This window comes from Cloeon dipterum, chromosome 3 (genome assembly GCF_949628265.1).
Source record: "Cloeon dipterum chromosome 3, ieCloDipt1.1, whole genome shotgun sequence".
NCBI lineage: Eukaryota > Metazoa > Arthropoda > Insecta > Ephemeroptera > Baetidae > Cloeon > Cloeon dipterum.
In genome coordinates, this window is record NC_088788.1 from 17,503,718 (window position 1) to 17,524,987 (window position 21,270).

General features: G+C 38.2%; 3 protein-coding genes across 4 annotated transcripts; 1 reads left to right on the plus strand and 2 right to left on the minus strand.

Moving 5' to 3' along the window:
* The first annotated feature begins 227 nt into the window (after positions 1–227).
* Positions 228–5,261, plus strand: LOC135940114 (uncharacterized). The gene is made up of 4 exons (XM_065484864.1): positions 228–699; positions 1,829–2,065; positions 2,480–2,627; positions 3,075–5,261. Exons 1-4 carry the CDS (start codon positions 295–297, stop codon positions 3,614–3,616), a joined length of 1,332 nt encoding a protein of 443 aa, XP_065340936.1. The 5' UTR covers positions 228–294; the 3' UTR covers positions 3,617–5,261.
* Positions 5,262–5,817: 556 nt separating this feature from the next.
* Positions 5,818–11,685, minus strand: LOC135940126 (uncharacterized). Its single transcript, XM_065484895.1, has 6 exons — positions 11,311–11,685; positions 7,889–8,040; positions 7,345–7,592; positions 6,983–7,158; positions 6,329–6,508; positions 5,818–6,273 (listed from the first exon to the last, which is right to left on the minus strand). The coding sequence occupies exons 1-6, from the start codon at positions 11,486–11,488 to the stop codon at positions 6,101–6,103; spliced, it is 1,107 nt and encodes a 368-aa protein (XP_065340967.1). The 5' UTR covers positions 11,489–11,685; the 3' UTR covers positions 5,818–6,100.
* Positions 11,686–12,441: 756 nt separating this feature from the next.
* Vps11 (vacuolar protein sorting 11) lies at positions 12,442–19,013 on the minus strand. Of its 2 annotated transcripts, XM_065484178.1 has the most exons (18): positions 18,838–19,013; positions 18,630–18,698; positions 18,398–18,571; positions 17,946–18,305; positions 17,179–17,268; positions 16,976–17,121; positions 16,724–16,924; positions 16,520–16,673; positions 15,693–15,839; positions 15,330–15,641; positions 15,167–15,280; positions 14,833–15,022; positions 14,571–14,774; positions 14,172–14,466; positions 13,725–13,812; positions 13,540–13,669; positions 13,402–13,485; positions 12,442–12,932 (listed from the first exon to the last, which is right to left on the minus strand). In XM_065484178.1, the coding sequence occupies exons 1-18, from the start codon at positions 18,850–18,852 to the stop codon at positions 12,610–12,612; spliced, it is 3,096 nt and encodes a 1,031-aa protein (XP_065340250.1). In that variant the 5' UTR covers positions 18,853–19,013; the 3' UTR covers positions 12,442–12,609. The 2 variants fall into 2 exon arrangements, with proteins under 2 accessions (XP_065340250.1, XP_065340249.1); XM_065484177.1 differs by having other exon boundaries at positions 16,724–17,121.
* Positions 19,014–21,270: the final 2,257 nt, after the last annotated feature.

The window sequence follows — 21,270 nt, forward strand, 5'->3', positions numbered from 1 at the left end:
ATTGATTGAAAATATCAATTTACAATATTCAGAGTGCAATAATATACACCTCTCGAATTATTACACACACGTCTGCTGGGCCTGGCTATAAATAATAATAAATTTCCAATGTCACAAACACGGGAAAAAGGGAGACGGCCGCGCGTGGCAGCTCCACCCTGTCGGCGCGCGAGATTCTGGGCTTAGGGGTGACGTGGGGAGGGGCGGCAGGGGGTGCACACACACACACACGAACGTGTCTGATCGATCGCGGCGTCGGCGCTGCGGCGGCCGTGTGTCTCGGGCAGACGAGAGATGTCTTCGCAAGAAGAGGAGGCGCCGGGCACCGGGGATTCGGACACGGACGAGTCCGAGGGGCTGGAGCCGCCCCCGCGGCCGCCGCCGTTCAGCATCAGCAAGGGGTGGCTGCAAGAGGTGCTTGGGGCGGCGCTCGCCCCCGGCAGGCCCTTCGAGGTGCTCCACTTCGCCGCCAAGTCGGGCAGCGAGCCCCTCGAGGGGCCGCCACCGCCCCCGGGGGCCGTCGGTGACTCGGCCCTCAGCGAGGTGCTGTCGCTGCACGTGCAGTACGCCGCCGGTCCCCGCGGACAGACGCCCGGCGCCGTGCACCTCGTGCTCAAACTGCCTCCCAGGGACCCCGTCAGCAGGTTTTTCGTCTCCGAGGCGCAGTTCGACTTGAGGGAAATCAATTTTTACACACAGGTATTATTACGCTTTCTGAATTTTGTGGTTCATTTTTTCAAAGATGTTTTAATATAGATTTTCAAACCATTTAAAAAAAATTCTATTACAAGTTAAAGGGTGGACAAATTCTGAAGATCTATTTTATCTTTTCCTAAATTATTCACTAAAATTTTAAACATCTCAAATTTTCCCAGAGTCTTATAAACTCTCGAGAAATCAAACGAATAAACCAAATGAATATAATATAATCATTTAATGTTTCGAGAAAATGTTAGTAAAATTTTAATTTTTAAAGAAGGATCATAGATCAGACTAAAAAATTCTGAAAACTAATTTTTCCTTTATCTTAAACAATCTATAAAAATGGGGTAAAGAAAAATTTCTGAGAAATTCAGCTTCAAGAGTTAGCAAGCTAATGAAGCGGCGAGCACAAGTCATATTACATCAATCTTTTCAGTCGCATAAACAAACAAAAAATCATTTTGCAGAAATATAACGGCTTTTGTAGCAGATTTTTAATTTGGTTTTCATAAAATCGAGCATTTTTTGCCATTCCAAAATTTTCTGAGGGTTGCAAAACACACTGGTCCATTTTTAAACGGCTTTACTGAGAAAATGGGGGGTTGGAAATTTATTCATGAGTTTGTTAATTCCCAAAATTTTAACAGCTTTCCGGATTTGCCTAGATTTTTGTTCTAGAACCCATAGCAGCTGAATTACAAAGTTAAACTCGTATTCCCTATATGTGATTCGATTATCAAAATATGTACAATTTAAATAAGAAAAATGTGGTTGATCTGCATCACAATATTCAAAAATTTTAATCAACCTAGAATCTTTTACAGGCGTGTAAAGTAAGAAAGTACACTAACGATTTGAATGTCCATAACTTGAAAACCTAAAAAATGTACATTAAAATTTTGTGTGAATACAATTTTTTTCTCAATAATTTCAACCTGTTTATTCGAAAGTAAAAATTTCAACGAATCAATAAGTAATGCGCCCTCCTTGTAAATCCAATATTTGTAGACAGTATAAGTAGAGCCATGCGATGTGAGTTACGGTAACTGCCGTAATTGATTCAAGTAGCCACGGTGAATCTGTTGCGAGATGTAATATTAAAATGCATTACCCCTGGCGATCGCAGATAGTGCCAGACCTGCTAGCTGCTGGCGGCGACACCCTCGAATCAGACTGGTTGCCTATCCCGCATTGCCTGCATGCCACTTACCGAGCTTCGCCACACCACTCTGTACTCGTTTTGGAGAACCTCAAAGCACAGGGATACAAAAGCGCCGATTTTGCTGAAGGACTGTCTTTGGATCAAGCGAAAGCCGCGCTCGAGGCTTTGGCCCGAATGCACTCGCTCTCTTTAGTGCTTAAGGTACGTAACGCAATTACACGACGCATTTTTTGCATGAATTTGCGCTTGTTTGTGCGTACCCGGCTCTTATAAGTCACAAGTGCACTCAACAAATCCAAAGCGAATGAGCTATGAGTGCTGCCACAACTCGTACACAATATTCTCTTGAATGGGGTTAATTTTTATAAACTGTAAATTTTTGACGAAAAAATACTTGACTTTTTCAAAACAGTTTTTCTGGAAACTAAAGTATGTTTTAGTGATTAAAAAATTTTATTTGATTAAAAAAAATTGTCGACAGTCTAAATTTCACAGCTCTTATACATAGTGTAAATTAACTTTGCAATGCTTTTTACGACTGCATAAAAGGGGAGATTCTGAAGAATATCATTTTCGTTGGGAGTGTATTTTCACGAGCATTTTTTACGACGACAGGTGCGTGAAGGATCAGATTTACTGCAACGATACCCTTTCCTCTTCAAGACTGCGGCAGCCACCGATTCGTACCAGCAACTCGTGGAAAGAGGGCTGCCACAACTTGCTCGTTTTCTCCAGCGACAAGCGGATGAACACCCCGGAGAAGGTGAGAAAAAATACAATTTGGCCCCGTTTCATGCAAATAGGTTAAAAAAACTCCTAAATAAGAACGGCGCAGCAGCAATAAAATTTTATGCGACTTTCGGCTAAAAGGGAGAAGAGTGCCAGAAATAAAATAAAATTTTGCCCAAGAGATTTTCGTATGGGTTGCAATGACGTCATTTGCAGTTTATTCCAAGTATAAGGAAATATTATTATGCTTTTTAGATTTCAAAGCAAACTTATGCAACTGGCACTGTATCCACGTCAAGGCAGTTGCCTAACCTTTTAGAAGTTTAAAAGTTCTTCATTTAATTTAACCCAAAAATATTTCTTGTGTTTTCTAATAATTCCAAAACAATAGTTTCGGTTCTTCCTTTCATGCAAAATAAAAGAAAATATCATTTTTGCGCGTATATTTAATTAGTAATTTTCGTAATTTTGATTGAAACAGATTTTGCCTGCATCCTGGAAGCGTTGTCAGCGCTACGTCCGCGGACGCGCAGCGTGATCGCATCTTTGCTGGCTCCGCGCGAACCGCTGGCGCTGATCACGCACACGGACTTCTGGTGCAGTAACCTGCTGTTCCGCACCGAGGAGGGGGTGGCGGAAGGGGCGGAGGGGCGGCCACGTTGCGCCATCCTCGACTGGCAGATGGTGGCGTATTCGCACCCGGCCAACGACCTGGCGCTGCTGCTGGTCAGCTCGCTGGACGCCAGGCTGCGCCGCGCGCATGCGCACGAGCTGCTCGACTGGTACCTGGCCAGTCTGGAGCGTCTGTGCGCGGCGCTCGGCGTCTCAATCGACGCGCTGGGCTACACCGCGCACATGCTCTACGCAGACTTCAAGCGCTCGCAGCTGCTCGCCCTGCTGCTCTGCGTCGGCTCCGTCGACGTCGCGCTCGGAGACACGCGCACCGAGCGCCGCCTCATGCACGTCCTACGCGACCTCTACGACGAGGGCGTGCTCACCGACGTGGTGGGGGGAGACGAGTAGTGGGGGCACATGTAGGGGAGGCTTCACACAGGGTCAGGTTTGCTGAAATGCACTACACGGAATTTAGCGCACAATTTTTTTTTCAAATTTTATGAATTATCAAAAGAAATAAACTTCTTCATTAAATTTGTTCCTCTACGGAAAAGAACACGAAACACTAAAACACTTGGTCTCCAAATTATTGTTGTTTGCAAGTGAAATTCTGAATTAAGTAAAATTAGTTTCTTTACATTTCATCTGGAAACAGAAATATGAGAAAAATTATTTAGGTAAATTAGAAACAAAATAAAATTAATGATTAAAATTCTACAATTTTATTAACGCCATCGTTCATTATAATATATTGCTGTTTTTAATTTTCCTTTCTATGAAGTTTCTTACGTACAAAGCACAAATCAGCAGATAATAAGAAACTATATTTAATTTAAGCACCGTAGTGCATTTTCTCGCGTTTTGCAACCCCCGGAAGCGTGGATCCAGGGGAGGAAAGCAGGGTTCGTGAAGATGCGCGATATAGTTGAGTAAACGTAAAATGCCGGCTGGCTCATTCATTTATGTTCATTTTTTGCTGTCTGGTATTATTGATACACACAAATCCTCCCTCCAGTGTTGCTGGGAGGCACGCTTTACGCACACCATCTATATCTGTAGACACGAGGAAAGCAAAAATGCAGATCTGGTAGGTGACAATCCGCGAGATATAAATGAATAGACGCGTCTTTCTGTTGTCTGTCTTTTTGACTAACTCTCGCTTTTACCGCTTCAATCAGAGATGAATCCCCTTTTAGAGAGACGTAGTTGGGTGTGCTGCTTGATTTATCTTGACGAGAAAGGTAGCTCTAGGTGAATACCCTCTTATACGAAGAAGCTCTGTCTTCCCGATCTCAATTTATGTGTCAAACGAATTTTTCACCAGTCCCTTCGTAAATTACACTTTCAATTTAGATGTCTAGTTTCCAGATTAAAGGATATTGGTGTCGAAAATATTATAATTTAATTTGGTTCAGCTTAAATTTCTGAAAAATCCTTCCAGTTGAAATTTTTTAATCTAGCCAGCGCGTTAACTGGTGAAAGGATCATAGCCTCTGACAAGTTCAGGAAAAGCCCTGGATTTGTTGTTACTTGCCGATAGTTTGGTTTACAAAGCATGGGCAACGAAGGAAAATTGACCCATCCTTATCATTGTCACTCTGAGAAGTAATGATGTCGCAATATGGCCTCTCTCCTTATCTAGCGCTTGATGGCCTAACGCGTGGGGGGTCCGATTCCAAAAGTTCCAAAGTTCTGATTTTCTTGATTTTCAAAATTTTAGCTTCGAACAAAAATATAATATATATTCGACACACAATGTTCTTTAAGATATGTGTGTGTCTCCTTATATTGTCGTGAGAAGTTTGGTTGCGCAGAATATTGTGATAGAACCCGAGCTCAGCGTTGGGCCCAATGAAGGCATTCTTTAATTGCGAGACGAGAAAAAAAAATTAAAATTGTGCCAACTCCTATTTTGTATAGCCCCCAGTTGGATTGTTGAAATCTGATAAACGCAACCCTTATATCAATTAGGTGGAATAAAAGACGTGTCCCCTTTTGAGGGAGAAATCAACCGATTGAAACTTTTTAATAAAGTTCCTCGTCGACTGCACAAGCCCAGGACCGTTTCATTTTTTCCTGCCCTGTTTTACAGCGCAGAGAGTGCTGTTCGGAAGCTCATACAATATGCACCAGCGCACTCCGGCACATACATGATGTATAGACGGCAGCGAGAGAACGTTTTCGAGAGCGCCCACAAGACACATAACGAGGCTCCAGGCGCACCAGATCAATACCCGCTAAACACACTCACACCAACATTTTTCATTGTCTGCTCGTGGACACTTCAGCGTGTTTGTGGCTATATTGGGACACGACTGCGTTCTGCGTTCGATATTCATTAAAGCACTCGAGTTTTACTTGAACGTTTATTAGATGATCTTATCTAGCATGATTTGTGTATGACAAGGTATATATACACAAAAATCCCATCAATTTTCTTTAACTGGGAAATATCATGGCTGAGAATATTGTACTAATTTAATTGATTTTAATTCAAGGTTTATAGTAGTTACGTTCTGAATCATCTCAATTTTGTATCTATCGGTACCTATATAGCTTTATCTAGGTCATTTATAAGGAAGTGAATTTAAAAATTGAAATCAAAGCTTTTTTCTTCGAAGGTTTTATTAAATTAAAACTATATATAGTTCCGTATCTTTAATCACGTCAAGACATCTCTTAAGTTTATCGCTTGGCTTGCTTTATACTGTTCTTTACATTCATGCGAGACGAAATGGTTCACTCTCTCGCGATTGAAGGTCGCGCAGTGATTTTCACCGCTTCAAGGAGCAAATGAAGAGACAGTGAAGGGAAATAAATAATTTAAATTAATCTCTTTGAAAGCAGTTGTTTTGGGAGATCCAGAGGTGTTGAAGCACACAAAGAAAAGATTTACGATCTGACCCTCTCAGAAATGACGCTACTGATGGACGGCAGCTTTGATGTCGGCGGCTCCTCGCAGGCGAAGTGAGCGCTTTTGTCGGCGGGCAGCGGTCTCTTGTAGAGGCGCCAGGCAATCACCATCAGCACCACCATCTCAGTCATCATCAAAGTGTTGTAAACCACTGCAAACGAGAGTGGTATGTATAAAGGAAAATGTGTCTTTTCGTGAATGCTTACGATTTGCAAAAACGGTCGGTGGCAGCGACGGGTGGCAGGGAAAGGCGCCGGCCCAAGCGGCCACGCGGATGCCCAGTCCCTGCAGTTTCGAGAAGATCAGCACGAACTGCAGCGAGATCATCTTCTGCGGCACAAAGTAGCCCTGAAGGTGGCCAGGACCCAAAAATCGCGCAAGCATTCCTGTCAAATTGAACCAAGTTGATGATTTTTACTTATTTTTATATCACGTGTAAAAATTTATTGTATTTATCATAAACACAATGTTGTTAAAAGTGAAAAGTGAAACCGAAATTGAAAACTAGAATTTTGTGTTTGTTGTGGCCGGAATTGTTCAATTTATATAAAAGTTTTACAAAATTGGGACGTTTCTAAAATTTTAAAACTAAATTAACTGAAGTTTCTCGATTCCACCAAACTAATTATTTCAAAGAAGTATTCCAAAATCCAAAAATGCAAGGTGGAAAATAAATATCTTTAGCTAAAAAAAAGGTTGAATAATTTCGTATACAAATGAAATAATTTTAGAACGTGGGCTTAAATTGCTTGCAATGTGGGAATCCTATGGTTCGTGTTCATTTGAAGTCCATACTTCTCAACTCACACGAGGAAAATCGTTAAAAACACAGATATAATTATTTTACTTGGCTTACTCACCCATTCCCCACAAAGCTGAAAATATCGAAATGAACATAACGGGAGCCGCGTAAAGTGTGTGCTGGGCAGCAGACACTGACAGGCTTTCGGCAGCCACGACCATCAACGTGAGGTAAATCAGGCCCTGCACCACGGGTAACTGCACCACCAGACACCGCATAAACGCTAGGCTCTGCCTGAAAATGAGCTGATTTAATATTTGAGTAAACCATTAAAATACAATTTTAAATTGACTTAAAAAGACAATGCAAATATTAAAACAGGAAAACTGTTAAAATTAATTTCTGTGTTAATTTTGTAAAATTATTTTAGCTTCCTGTATAAAAAAGAACATAATATCAAAACTCAATTTTTTTACTCACGGTTTAACATCGATTTGGCGCGGCATGCAGCACCAGAAGCAGCACAGAGGGGGCACTCTAGGCGTGAGAATTTGGTTCTGCGAGCTATTGTGACTGGAGTTGAGGATGGCCGATTTGCCGCCGCTGTAGTCGAGGAGCAGACAGAAGAAGTTGTACCACGCTGTGGTGAAAGCCAGCTGCGTCGTGGCTTCAGAGATCAACTGAGCGCGTGGACAAATCGACGCGATCATTATAGCCACTGCTACAATCTGAAATTCAGGAAAACTTTATACATATATGTTCAATTTAAAAACCAAAAAAGCTTTAATTTAAATTTTGTTTTTGATAGGTATGACAGGGAAGTTATAATATCTGAAATTATCGTGTAGTTTGAATTTATATTTCTGCTTTTTCAATGCACATTTTACGTCATTTAGAAAAGCTTTCTCATTTTTTACTGATCAGCAACATTTAATTTCTCTTTTAATATTTCCATAGCCAAAATTTAATAAAAAAAAAACAGTGAATTATTTTATTACAAAATAAATAAGAATGTAAAACTTACTGGGTACACAGAAATAACAAGAATAGTGCTCGACTTGGCTTGTGGGAGGCCGTGTTGCAATACGTGGGAAACGCAGTCCGCGAAAAGCACAAATACGGAGATGAGGGCGACCATCCCTAAGCACAGCAAGAGGATTCCGGCGAATTCTATAGCTGCAAAAATGGAACGAAATAAAGTACATGAGTCACTTTTATTTCCATTGATAAAAATACTATAAGGTGAATTTAACATAAATTATTGATATAGAAATTGAATTACTCAAAAATATCAAACAATTAAACCCAGTATGGCAAAATATTGCTTTAATTAAAAAATTGAATAGCATTAACACTGTTTCACTTTAAAATTTTCAGTAAATTTATTTTACGATGAATTACTTGGCAAAGTGTTATTTGCAGATATTAAATTGGAAGCCAAAAATTATTATGATTTTGAAATTTTTGTTTGCTTCATGGTTTGTAGTTTTAGGCCACAAAACTAAAAATAAAGGACGCTAGAGTTATTTTTGTTCTCAAAATGAAAAAATTAGACATTTATGTAGGCAAGGATGAGTAAGGGCCAATTCCACGTATTTTGGCATGACACAAACCACAATAAATCTTTTGTAATAAATTAAGTTGTGTATTATTCTGTTAAATGTAATGGTATTTAATAAGCACTTCAATTCTAATCTCTAAAATATCTTAAAATGTTTGTCGAGCAGATATGGGAAATGCGCGAGCGGCTGTAAATCCCTGGCGCCGCTGCTGTCAAGAGAAAAAAATGAGATATTTATTTAAGGGAAAGTTAGAAGCACCTTGCTCAAACAAAATGCGAGAATTGGCCAACGCGCGGAGAAGGAGATACTTCAGGCCATGTTACTTTTACACCGGAATAAATAAACACTGCAGACGAGAGTTGAAAAGTTGCTCAGGAACCGTGAAGTAATAAAGATCTAAAGACTCTCTAACGGTTGAAATAAGTTTTTTAATCAAAGCTTCTATTGTTGGGTGTCCATCTAGTTGATTGCCGTAAAGTGACTCTGCGGTATGGTAGTTTACTTTATTATCTCGTGCGAAGTGCGTATTGCGTAATTTCAGCCATGTGCTTGTGATACGCTTGGTTAAATTCGATTGGGTAAACGTTTTGCCCAAGAAAACGGTCGCGGAAAGGTTTTTAATTGAGCGTAGGCATTATGCGTCAAGGTTGAATCGATAAAGTCAGGTATTCTGCCTTAATTTTTTCCGTCTGGGAGGATCCCCAGATAGATGAACACTTGGTGGAAATTCCAAGCCTGATACGTTGAGTCATATTTCCTCGATCGTAATAGAGGTAGATGGGGAACTAATAAAAAAATAGAGAAAACTTGTACTATATTTCCTAAATTTCGGTTCAATATTATGTTGATGAATTTTAAATTTTTCAAGGCAACATTTTAAATTATATTTAAATTAAGCATAATAATAAAGCAAATATCCCTTGATGATTTTTTACAGATTTGTAAGACCAAACCCTTTTAAGGTTTGTTTGTTAAAAAGAAGATGCTAGAAAGACGATATTCTTTGCTTGAAAAAAACTGGTTAGAGCATAAGAGCAGCGAATTTATTACAGCCCTTATGACGCTGCTTGGAAACAGCCAAGGAATGGAGTCAAGTGGCAAGTTCAAGGCTCTTTCAGGAGCTCTTTTTTCACTTCGCTTTTACGCTCGAATTAGTGCCACTATCTTTTTGTTCGTGTATATCAGACTATTCTGCTTCTTGCGGATGCGGGAATCCAACCTAATAAAAGAATCCTGTGCCAATTCTACCGTGAATTTTTTTGTGTAACATAAAATTTCGAACGAATATAAACCCTGCGGCGAGGTGTTTTTGCATCACTTGCAAGAAACTTGACATGTAACATGTAAGATGTTTTGTGTTGCGAAGAGAGAAAAAAATATGATGGATGGAATCGTGATATCATTTAAATCACGTCAATATCTTGAATTTTAATCTGAAGCGTCATGAGTCATTCGCGTATGGGGAATCACCTCTCAAGGCGAGAATTAGAGCGAATTGTTCAACTCATCACACATTGTCGGTGGTGGTATTGCAAATATTATACGTTCTCTGCAGCTCAGCTGATGTGCAAACTTGTTCAATTAAATCGCAATATGCCTGCAAACGAAGCCAAAATAGAAACTAACAATCATGCCTTGACCGCATTTTAGTAAATAAATTAAATTCAAAGCAAAACAGTACGTACATCTATTTCGATTATTACAAGTGATTGTAACAATCTATTTATCATACGGCTATTAGAGTAATAAAAATAAAAATGACAAATCGTGGCAATAAAAAAGCACCTTGCTGCTGCCCTGTAAGATTTCCTCGCGGGGTTTCATGCGTGATTCATCTTCCATGAAGCATTTTGTGTTGGGAATTCCAACCGAACCAGTTCAGATGGTGGTTCTTTATTCATTTCATCTCAAGCAATTATGTAAGCTTTCTTTTCATTCTCTACGGGCTGAATTCAATTTATCGGTTACTTTACTTATGTATTATTATTGAGGAATGGCACAAAGTGGATGCATGAGGGATTTTTTAAGAGATTCGAAGTGGAATTGATACAGGGTATCTATTGCAACAATGAGTTATATATTGATTGAATTAGCAGTTGATCAAATTGTAAGGGTGAATGATTATTTTATGCAGTATACTGTTATAGTAAAATCAGGTCCAAGTAACAGTTAAATTTCAGAATCAATTCAGGATGGTCAGCTAATAGTGAAAATTCAGATAGGAAATAATTCCGTAACACATTTTCGTACAGCAGAGTGATTTATCTAAAAATAAAAAAAATATAGCCACAGTTAATTTTCACTAATTCCAGGCCATGCTGAATTAATTTTCCGCGCAAGTAGAGCCATTCAGTTTATTTACAATTTGGAGCAGGCATAATCTCATAAATTTTAAGTTAAGTTATTTTCCCATTTTCAGAGAGTATATATGTATTTAAAGTAAAGGTAAAAATTAATTTTATGGCTATGAATTTTGCAGCACACATCCACTCAAATCAATTAATGTTAAAAATTTTATAATCTTGCGCGTGCATGAATTTCTGCATAACAATTGTGCTTCATACATTTTTGAAGCTTCACAAAGAACAATTTGAAACAGGCTTTAACGAGGAACACAGATTAAAGTTTCTTCAAATATGATAAAGATTGTTTGAACCGAAAATTTTCAAAATTCTTGTTTCCTTAAATGACTCAATTATGTCATATTTGTAATCTGAAATATTTCAAATTAATATAACTTTATGTCGTAGGCTTTTGAAGCAATATTTCTAATATTTTCAAACTATTTAAAACATAATATATTTAATAAAAATTAATTTACCCCAGGAAAGCAATGAACACAATTATCTTTTACAAATGAAGAAACTGCGCTTGATTGCCCTACCTGAAAGGTAATCCGCAACGGACGGGATCATATCCGGGACGCACCTTTCTCCAGGGAAAAAAGAGTTGTTGAACGCCGACACATTTTGGGGGTTGGCTGGCAAATAGGGCGCCGGCGTGTCGGCGAGGACAGCATCGAGGAGGCCCTGCACGCCGCCGGCAAACTCTGCACTTGCCATGTTTCGCAAAAAGTACACTTCCTGATGCAAAGCCGAGCGAAGCCGTCTCGCAGCTGGTTGCAGAAATAATGTGTCCTTTCGTGGCAGCCTGCTCGCCGGGGATTTAGTCAGTGAGTCGGTCTCTCGGTGGTCCTCCGGGCGCGCCGAGCGAGCGAGATAAAAAGGCGGTGGGGAGCAGCATCGAGATCTAGGAAGGGGCCTTTCTTTCTCATCGCATCTCTTTCCGCACGCCAGGTGAAAGTGCGAAGGAGTTAGAGTGCGTTTGTGAGACGCAAGGCTGCTTTAAATAACTCCAAGCACCTAATTGAAACAGCCTCGACCCGCGACTCTGTTATTTAACTTTTCGCATTGTTTTTTGCCATTAGTACTGCGTATATACGCTCGCATAATTCACGATGACAAGCGGCTATATTGTTGACACTTAGCACTCACGTAATTAATGTTAATTGTACTGCTACGAGTGACTTTTAGTTTTTTTTTGTCGCAACTAATTTCATTAAGAACTTCTTTGTAGCGTTTTAGGACAAAGAATTAACCTCCATTTTTATTTGAACATTAGAGGACTTTATAAAAGGTCAAACTAAATTATCAAAGCGATTAAACAACATTCAGAGACTTTGTTTTTGCGTCTTAGTTGTTGGCTAGTATTAACAATTTTAAAAAATCATGGCGAAACAATTTTTTATCAGCAGCATTGGGAAAATGGTATTATCGTACGTTTATAATTATTCTCCAAAAATCGTAACGCCGGAAAACACTTAAAGAGTCAATTTTGTGAATGTCTACTTTTTTGTCAAACCCTGGATCGTCTCTCCAAAAGAGTAAGACGCCCGAGCTTTTTGCAATCAGCTAGCAACCAGCTGTGTGTCCAGTCTCATCACGACATAATTGCATGAAAGGGACATGTCCTATGAAGGACCGCTCCAAGGTTACCTTCTACAAATCAAACAAAGTTTTACTCAATGATGAAAAAAGGTTTATTTGATGACGATTTCAAGCCACGCGAAAATTAATACATATTTATTGGAGCAGTTAAAATTAATTATACAGAATGAACAATTTCGCAGTCTTGTAAAGCATATTTCTTCCATAAACAAAAAACAAAAATATATGAAAAAGCATTAATCCTCTCCAAAAGGATTCAAGTTTTTATCATAATCATCCTCTTCGTCCTCAAAAGGATTGATTGACTTCACAGAGGCCTTTTGCGGCGTGGAATCCTTTGGCGCAGCCTCAACAGCGACCTCATCTTCAGCAAAGGGATTCTTGGCATCGTCATACTCGGGAGATTCATCAAACGGATTCTTTGGCACCGACAGCACAATTGGCTGAGGTGACCTTCTCGCCGAACTTACCGACTTTGCTGCGAGAGGAACCGCCTGCGCCTCGGAATGCGACCAGGGCTCGTATCGGTCGGTTACTGAGGCACTTTGCGTGGTTGCACCTGCGGTCAAAAATATTAATAAATGAAAGCAGAGTAAAAAGGTATTAGTAGGTAAAGATCATAAATTTTTACTTCTTGACAAAATAACAAAACCATTTTTTGGTTGGGAAATTATGGCGGTTGACTTTTTTCCTTCTTATTTATTTAAGACACCTAATTGTGCAGATGATTTACAAAAAAAGCTGATCATCTTTAATTTGAAAATTACAATCACTAAAAAAGAAAATTCAAAGGAATTTTTGTCGTAAAAAAATGGAATTAGAAAAAAGTATATATGAAACGTTTAAAAAATGTTTGTTATAGATATGTTAGGAGTGTCTTAAACCTTCTTTTATATTTGTAAATTTAACCCTGCCTAAATTCTCCACTATAATTATAATGCTGATTTGCTGATACATCTCTTTGATTTCAGACTTATAAAAGACTTCCAAAAATATTTATTGGCGTATTTTTTTACAATTAAAATTACCTGAGCCCCCTTCCATGAGCCTAAGTCTTGCCTCTGACGCGATATTGTCTTTCGCTGACTCAACGATCTTCTTTTGAGTGACACCTGAAGAACAGTGGTCATTAAAATCCAAACAAGCGATTTTTTGTGGAAAATTACCAGGTGAGGTGGCAGTTGTTACAGGGTTGTTAAACACACCGCGTCCAAAGTAGTCGGCCACCAGGGAAAATCCATCTTGCGCGCGCTCTAGTTGACTATGGAATGACTCATGAAGAGATCTCGATTGCTCCTTCAATCAAATTTAATTTAATGAAGGGCTTTTGATGTTGTATACAATTTCTCACTTGTGATTTAATGATGTCCATTATTTTCTTGTTATTTGGCAAACAAACCGGGCACTCGTGATCACTTTCGGAACAACTCTGAAAACAACTGAAAAAATTCGTCAAGTCAGAAATACCGAAAATTAAATACATGAGAAAATTCAATAATTAAACACAGGAATAACAATTTTTCCTGGTTAAATAATCATTTTTATCATATTTAAATTTTAATATTTGATTAAATACTTAAAAAATACTATAAATTTAATAATTACCAATTAATTTAATTTAATTTGCAATTTTAAACCCTCCCAGTTTAAGATACATTAAGAAAATAACAATTTTAATATTTTTATGGAAGTTTCCTATGTTGAAAAAGCATTTGGACTAAACAGCAGAGGAGACCCATATTTTAAGAATTATTTTTTGGTGCTAAATTTTCACATGGTTTCTTTTTTAATTACTTACTGTTGGTGGAATGAATGCTGGCAGAGGAAGTGGATGGAGGGCATCTCCAAGTGCTGGTTGCACGCGTTGCACAGATTTGCCCGGAATATCACATTGCTTGTCTCGATGGCGTTAATCTGCTGGCGGATTGCTCTAGTTTCTGCAGAATACTTTTCAATCAGCGCTTGCTCCTGCTTTGTCATCTCCTCCTCTCCCTTCAGCACTCCTAGAAGGTACGACCTGACGTCACCCAGGGTGGCGCTGCTTGAGGCCAGAGCGTCAATCACCAACAGTGGTGGCAGTAGTCTATCTTTTTCTGCAAATTAGGATACCAAAATGATTTTAATGACTCCTTGTTTAAAAAAAATTTTCCAACTCAAAGTTAATAGTAAGTAGAGGCCTGTAAAAAATATAACTCACCAATTACTAGCAAAATTTCTGACAGAACGTGAGCTGGAGCACCAGAATCCTTGGAACAGGCGTTCAAAGCTTGCACCCAGAGAGTTGGCTCCTGGCCTCCGAACTTCCGACAACAAGCCAACAGACCTTCGTAATCTCTGCTTGAGGCGTAATAACGCATCATGTGTTGATACATTTTTGAGTCCTCATACAAATAAAGAAGACCTGCAAAAATTGTCAAGTTTAAACCTTAATGGATTTTAATTAATTTTTAACTTTTTACCATCTGAAAAGTGGTGCAGCTGACAGAGGATCAGGGTCTGGGCGCGGTCAAAGTTTGCGTCAGGATTCTGCAGCAGCATAATAACCTTCTGTCCTAGCTGCCTTTTTTCTTCCATATCTCCAGCTTCCCACACCTGCAAATACTGCTCTACCAGGGTGTTGTAGACCAAATTGCTCTCGTGCGGATCAACCTGAAAAATTAATTTGTCATTTTTCAATTTTTCCAAACAGTCCCCAAATTTTTGGATGGAAAAATTCCTTAAAAAGTACCCAACACAAATTAATTTTCCCCATGAACTTATCAGTCCGCTTGACAGGGCAGCGAGACACAATACCTGAATGGAATGCTCTAGGAATTGAATCAGCATGTCAGGGTTTTCCAGAAACAAGTGTATGAACTCCTCTGGATTGGCCCGATTTTCTTCCAATCTGCTGCCATCAAATTCCCTCTGGAAAAAATTACTTAGCTCATTAGCTCAAGCTTAAAGTGTAGCATACTGGATCAATAAGCGGCTCTCCTTTGGGCTTGTAATTGGAACAGAGTCTTTTAAGAAAATCTGTCGTTTCTTGCGGCGCCTCCTTCAACAGCAGCGGTCCATATTTTTTCATGTTGGCCTCCGCGTCGTGGAAAGGCAGCTCGGAAATGTATTCGAGAACCTTCTTGTACTCTTGCTTGTCTTCCAGCTGGATTTTCACGTACCAATCGTGTCTGCGGTGTTTTAGAGCCAGAGTGAGAGCGTCAGCAGACGACACTTGCCGGCAAACTTTGATTGCAGTGTCGACGTCAAAGTCCAAGTCTCGATCTTTTGTCTGTTTGATAGATTTAAAGAAACAGTCCTAAACCTGAGAAAATTGAATTACCAGCACGAATTCTCGAAGCTTGTCTGTTCTGTTCAGCTTGGAGTAGCAGTTTATCAGCAGAGTCGTGTGATCCTCACCGGCCAAACCGTGCTTGTGCAGCGCTTGCAGATACGTGGTCAGGTATTCAATTAGTTGCGAGTCCAAAAACTGGAAAATAACCCGCGCATATTTTAACAAGTTGAATAAATCGAGAGCTAAATTTATTAAGAAAAACAATGAAGATTTGCACACTTTCCAAAAAAATTAATCTGTCGACGTGGAAAAAAATAAAAATGATTCAATATTGATTTCAATTTAGTTTTTGTTCAATCATGGTTAATTTTGGTTTATTAAGATATTTAATATGGAGAAAAAAGTTTCATGGATTAAAAGTAAAATTAAAGCGTTCTATTGTGGATTTTTCTGGGCTTCTTCGACTCTTTGTATACCTCAATTTGTAGATAATTAATCTCTACGCACATTAATAAGATATATTTCAGCAATGTAAATGATTTATATTAAAATATTTCAAATACATTTATAATAAGTATAAAAATCAATAAAAAAGTTATTTATGAACAAAACATGAAATTATATAAGTTAAGGGGTGTAAATAGTATTATATTTTTTAAATTTAAAACGATACAGAGATTTTTAGAAAGTAAAAAAGGATCCATCAATCAATTTTTCTCGTTAGGGGGGGGGGGATCTAAATACCAAGGGAAATCACGATTGGATTTTTAAATGGATTTTAAAGTTTTCTTACATAAATCCCAGTCTGTAACTCGAAATCAACTCTAGATATAAAATTGTGGACTGGTGGTCCTTGCAAACATCACAAAACTCACTTTTCTGATAATATATGAAGGTTCCAATGTGTCAATGGTCTTAATGTATTGCTCAATGGCCCCTGAGTGGTCTCCTTTGCTGTAAAGGTGGTCTCCATACTGCCTGAAAATGTCGCTCAACCCTTCAGCATCGTATTGCTGACTTTTCGCGATTCTACAATAATCCCTTTTAGTCAAAACGCAACCTAAAAAATATATATTCACCTTATGGCGACGTCGTACAAATTCTTCTTAAAAAGCATCGACAGCTTAGATTGCACATCTTTTTCGGCCAGAGCAAGCAGGTTGTTCCCTTCAGTGAGAACAAGGAAGTAGCCCCACTCGCTCAGTACTGCCTGCACCTCGCGGACGGGAGCCGTGTATACGAGAAATTTATTTTGCAGGTCAAGCACCGTCAGCGTCAAACTGTAAAAAATATAATCTGAAATGCCTAGAAATAAGTATAGCTTTGCAAACCTTGTTATAGAGTTTTCCTCGCTGCCACCCGGTTTCCTGTCCTCAGCCACGACAACAAGATACGTTCGTGAAATCTGCAGCAGTTTTTTCTTTCCTTCGATGGCGTAGCATGGACCTCTGCCTTCTGGAGTGTAGCAATACACAGCCTGAAAGAGATTTTTTGTTTGTTTAACTTTTATCAATTAGCGTAGAATATAATTCACATCAGTGCGGCCAATGATGAAGTTGCACTCGGGAATGCAGTCTGTGGCAACGCAGCAATTCCGCTCACAACCCAAACTGTCCAAATTTTGCTGAAAAAAATTAACTCTAATTATTTTCGTGATAAATGAATACAAAGACAGGGAAATATTTGGATGAAGCAAAATCACAATAATAAATCAATAATTTTGTTTCACAGGCTATGCTGACGATAAATAGAGATATTTTGGAGCTACTAAATTAATATTTTAAATCGCTTTTTAATTTCTCTATATAATTTATTTTTTCGTTTTTATTTTTCAAAAAAGGTATTAATAATTTTTCAAGATTAACTTTTTTATTTTAAAAGTGAAACTTTTCAATTTGCGTTTTTTCAAGTTGCATAATATCATTTTAGTAGTTTTTGTATATTCTAAAATAACCTAATTTTTTTGTTCACTTTCAGAATGAAACAATATGCATGCGACGGTTTAGTTTGTGATTTATTTATTGTATTGTATGGAAACTTTTTGATAATGCAACTTTTATATTATATTATTATTTTTATATTTTTGCTATTTTAGGAACTTTTAAGGGGAATCCTTCTCGGAAAGTTTTAAATTAGTATCGTATCTATATTTAACTACTAATTATTAGCTTTTTCAGAAATTCCCTGTGAAAACGCGAAAATTTGGAGACTTTCCTCCTTTGCTCCTTTTTGAATTTCATCTTATTTTTCTGATTTTTTCATTAATATAATTAAGATGCCAGCCTAAGGAAAATTATATACCTTAAACTCCTTATCCTTGGTGGTAATGTTGTAAAGGAAGGAGCCAGCAGTGGTCGCAACAAACAGGAACATTGCCCTGGCGGTGATGCGGAAGGCCAGCCCAGAAATGCTGTCCGAACTATCCCGCAGCACCACCTGCTTCGTCGCCCTCTCGCGGCCTACATCTCCTCGCTGCAGCAAAATGGTTCCGTCCGAGTAGCCTATGGCAACCAGTTGGTTCTGGTGGACGGCCAGGGCTGTCACCGTGGCCCCCCTGCCTCCAGGTTGCAGCCGGTGCGAGCGCAGGGAGCTTGGGGAACCTTGCTTGTCCTTTTTCTCAGTGTCCCACACCCTGAGAATGGAGTTTCCTCCTTCATCTTCCTATATAGGGATTGATATAATATATCATGTATAATATATCATAAAACCAAAAATTCACATGAACATTTATATATTTTAAAAAAGTTTCATACCCCGACTGTAACGAGGAAAGAGGAATGTTGGATGTGGTGCACGCAATTGACTTTGCCATCGTGAGCCCTGAACGTAGACACGTCGAAACTACGATTAGCCAGGTGCACAAACCCTTCTGCGTCTCCAAAGACAAGATTGTTGTGACCACTAGACGAAGTAGTTATTTGTGAGCCCTAAAAATAAACCAATAATATTTTATTCGAGAAAATGAATGAAATATAATTAGAGGACCTTCAGCGCCTCACTGATCTTCCCGCTGTCAATGCTTTTGTTCAGGTCAAAAAAAGTGAAACGCCGCCACTGTAAAATATTGAAGTTGTTAATGCTAATATGAAAACAGGAGTATGTATTTTTGTGCGTATGAATATGTATTGCTGTCAAAAATAATTGATCACAATCACAGCCGTCATACATACATAGTCATTGCTTTTCAACTAACCTCCATAAAAGCCATCCTGGAAGATGAAACAGAGATTTAAGCTCAACTTGATGAGAACCGATTTCTCTGGGAAGATATATTATCAATTGAAATTTAGTTCAATTGGCAATTTTGAAAATTAAGGTTCCGCCCATTATTATTATTGTGCACTCTTCACTTTTCTCTCCACTCGACACAGCTGATTTTGACAGAACGGAGAACGAAGAACACCATTGCTGCCAACAAAATCTAGAAGCGTTATATGGTGCCAACTTAAATCAAAGAAAAGAGCGGTCTAATTGTGAGCTATACAAAGTAATAAAAAGGGTTCCGAAATTTGTTGAAGTGTTTACTGTACTTGCATCACTACATAATCTTGATTTTCACATGTGTGTTGGTGATATTGACCCAAAGAATATTTCAGAAACAATTTCAAACAAGAAATTCCTGGCATTTAGGTTTTTATGACAAAATATTCATCTATAGATCTCATGAAGGTCAAAGGTTACCATTATTTTCAATTGTTTTTTTAATAAATTTTTGGAAGCAATAACTGAAATTAAATAACGTAATACATGTTTTGCAAATATGTTGCAAATTGCGAGTACACTGAAATTTTCGCGACAGTAATAGTTAGGCTATTAGTTATTGTGTCGTTTTTACCAATTTCAGGTTTAAAATTCAGTTTGGAGTCAAAAACTGTAAAATGAACACCATAGAAGAGACTCGCAGTATACTAGTAAACTACATCGTCATGCATTAGTGATACAGTCCCAGCTTAAGAAAACGTAAAATTAAAGATCACGAGAATTGGAAAGATCTCGGCTCCTGCTAACCATGACGAGTGATAAAAAATCTCATTTTTTATCACTCGTCATTCTATATGTATACTTTTCAACTTATTTTGATTTCCCCTGACGAGCTAAAAGGTATTTAGGGGACGGGGGATCACTTCCAACCTTTTTTATCGCTCCTTCAACCCTTTTTTAACTAAAGTGAATTAATTAATTTTCCTTTTGCGCTTTCAGACCAATTTCACTAAATCTTTTGTTAGACATAGAAGAGTAGAAGAAAAGTATACAGTTTTCGGCGAATTATGGTTATTAATAGATCTAATTACAACGTACTATTTAATGGCGTTAATGGAAAAGTTAACAACAAACAATAGCAAAAATGAAATTGATGTTAGGGAAAAAGAGATTTTTTCGATAGCATGATAAATGGAAAACACTTATTAGGCTGGGTTTCTCTGCTTTTTTATATCGTTCATATAGAAAATGCATAAAAAAGGCCTGTTTAAATGCGACATCCATTTAGAAAAGCTAATTTAGGTATCTTCTATTTCGGGAAAGCTGTGTATTATTATGAAAATCGCTCATCGAAGCGGGGCATGGAGATTGAATCACGTGCGCCGCCGGTTCAAAGCTGTGAGAGGCCGCGGCCACTCTCGCGCAGGCACCAACTCAATTTGGAAAAACAGCGATTGTGAAACCGAGATTTATTTTAGTGCTCTTTTTCAGTCAATCAACCCAAATAATAACGAATGTTTTTTTAGCTATGTAGTGCTCTGGGAAAATAAATGAATCCGTTTAATTGCTTTTAGAGTGGAGTTAATTTTCGCGTTTTGCTTTCTCACGCAAAATTATTTATGTCCCAATCAAAGAGTATAATTATTTTTTGGCACTTGCAGGCTAACAAATCAGAAAATACCATTCTTATATTGAAATATTTAAACCAGATCACAATTTGGCCAATATTATATATATGTCATCTTTTGACTGATATAAAGGAACAAGGTCCCTGCTTCCCTGCTTTTCTTTTCTGGGTAAATCTTGGTTGACTCCAAAACAATAAATATTTACATCAAACATGGGATGAAAGATGATGTGTTTTTAATTCTAGTCTGGGGCTACTCCGGCTCTGTCCTCCTGGACAGGGGTTTCGTAAGCTGTTTGCCACAATTGTTGCCTTTTCTCACATCTTTTATAAATTTTATTGACTATAGCTATGGCATAGCTATGCTATAGCATGAATGTATTGACTAGCTGTGAGAATAAACAATAATAAAAAAGCCCAAAAGCGACTAAAGGTGGGAGAAAAAAAATATCAAACTGGGATCTGATTTTCCGATCTCATGGTGAGAATAATTTTGTTTAGCTCAAGAAAATCCTTTGGTATAATTTCATGAAGTTTTAATTTTGATAATATATCTCTGCCTATATATTTTATAAAAATGTATTCCCCTTAAAGTAAACAAAGTAAAAATAAACCAGCCTTTGCTACTATTATTAAATTTGTTATTTGTAGCAGGAAAACAAACCGTCATTTTTAATAACAATCATTATTAAAATGGAGTAAATAAATATATCTGCCTTGGACAGTTATTTTTAGGCGGAGAAAAAATGAACCAGTTTTAGAAGAAAGTAGAAAAATAAATTGGGTTATGCGCGAATA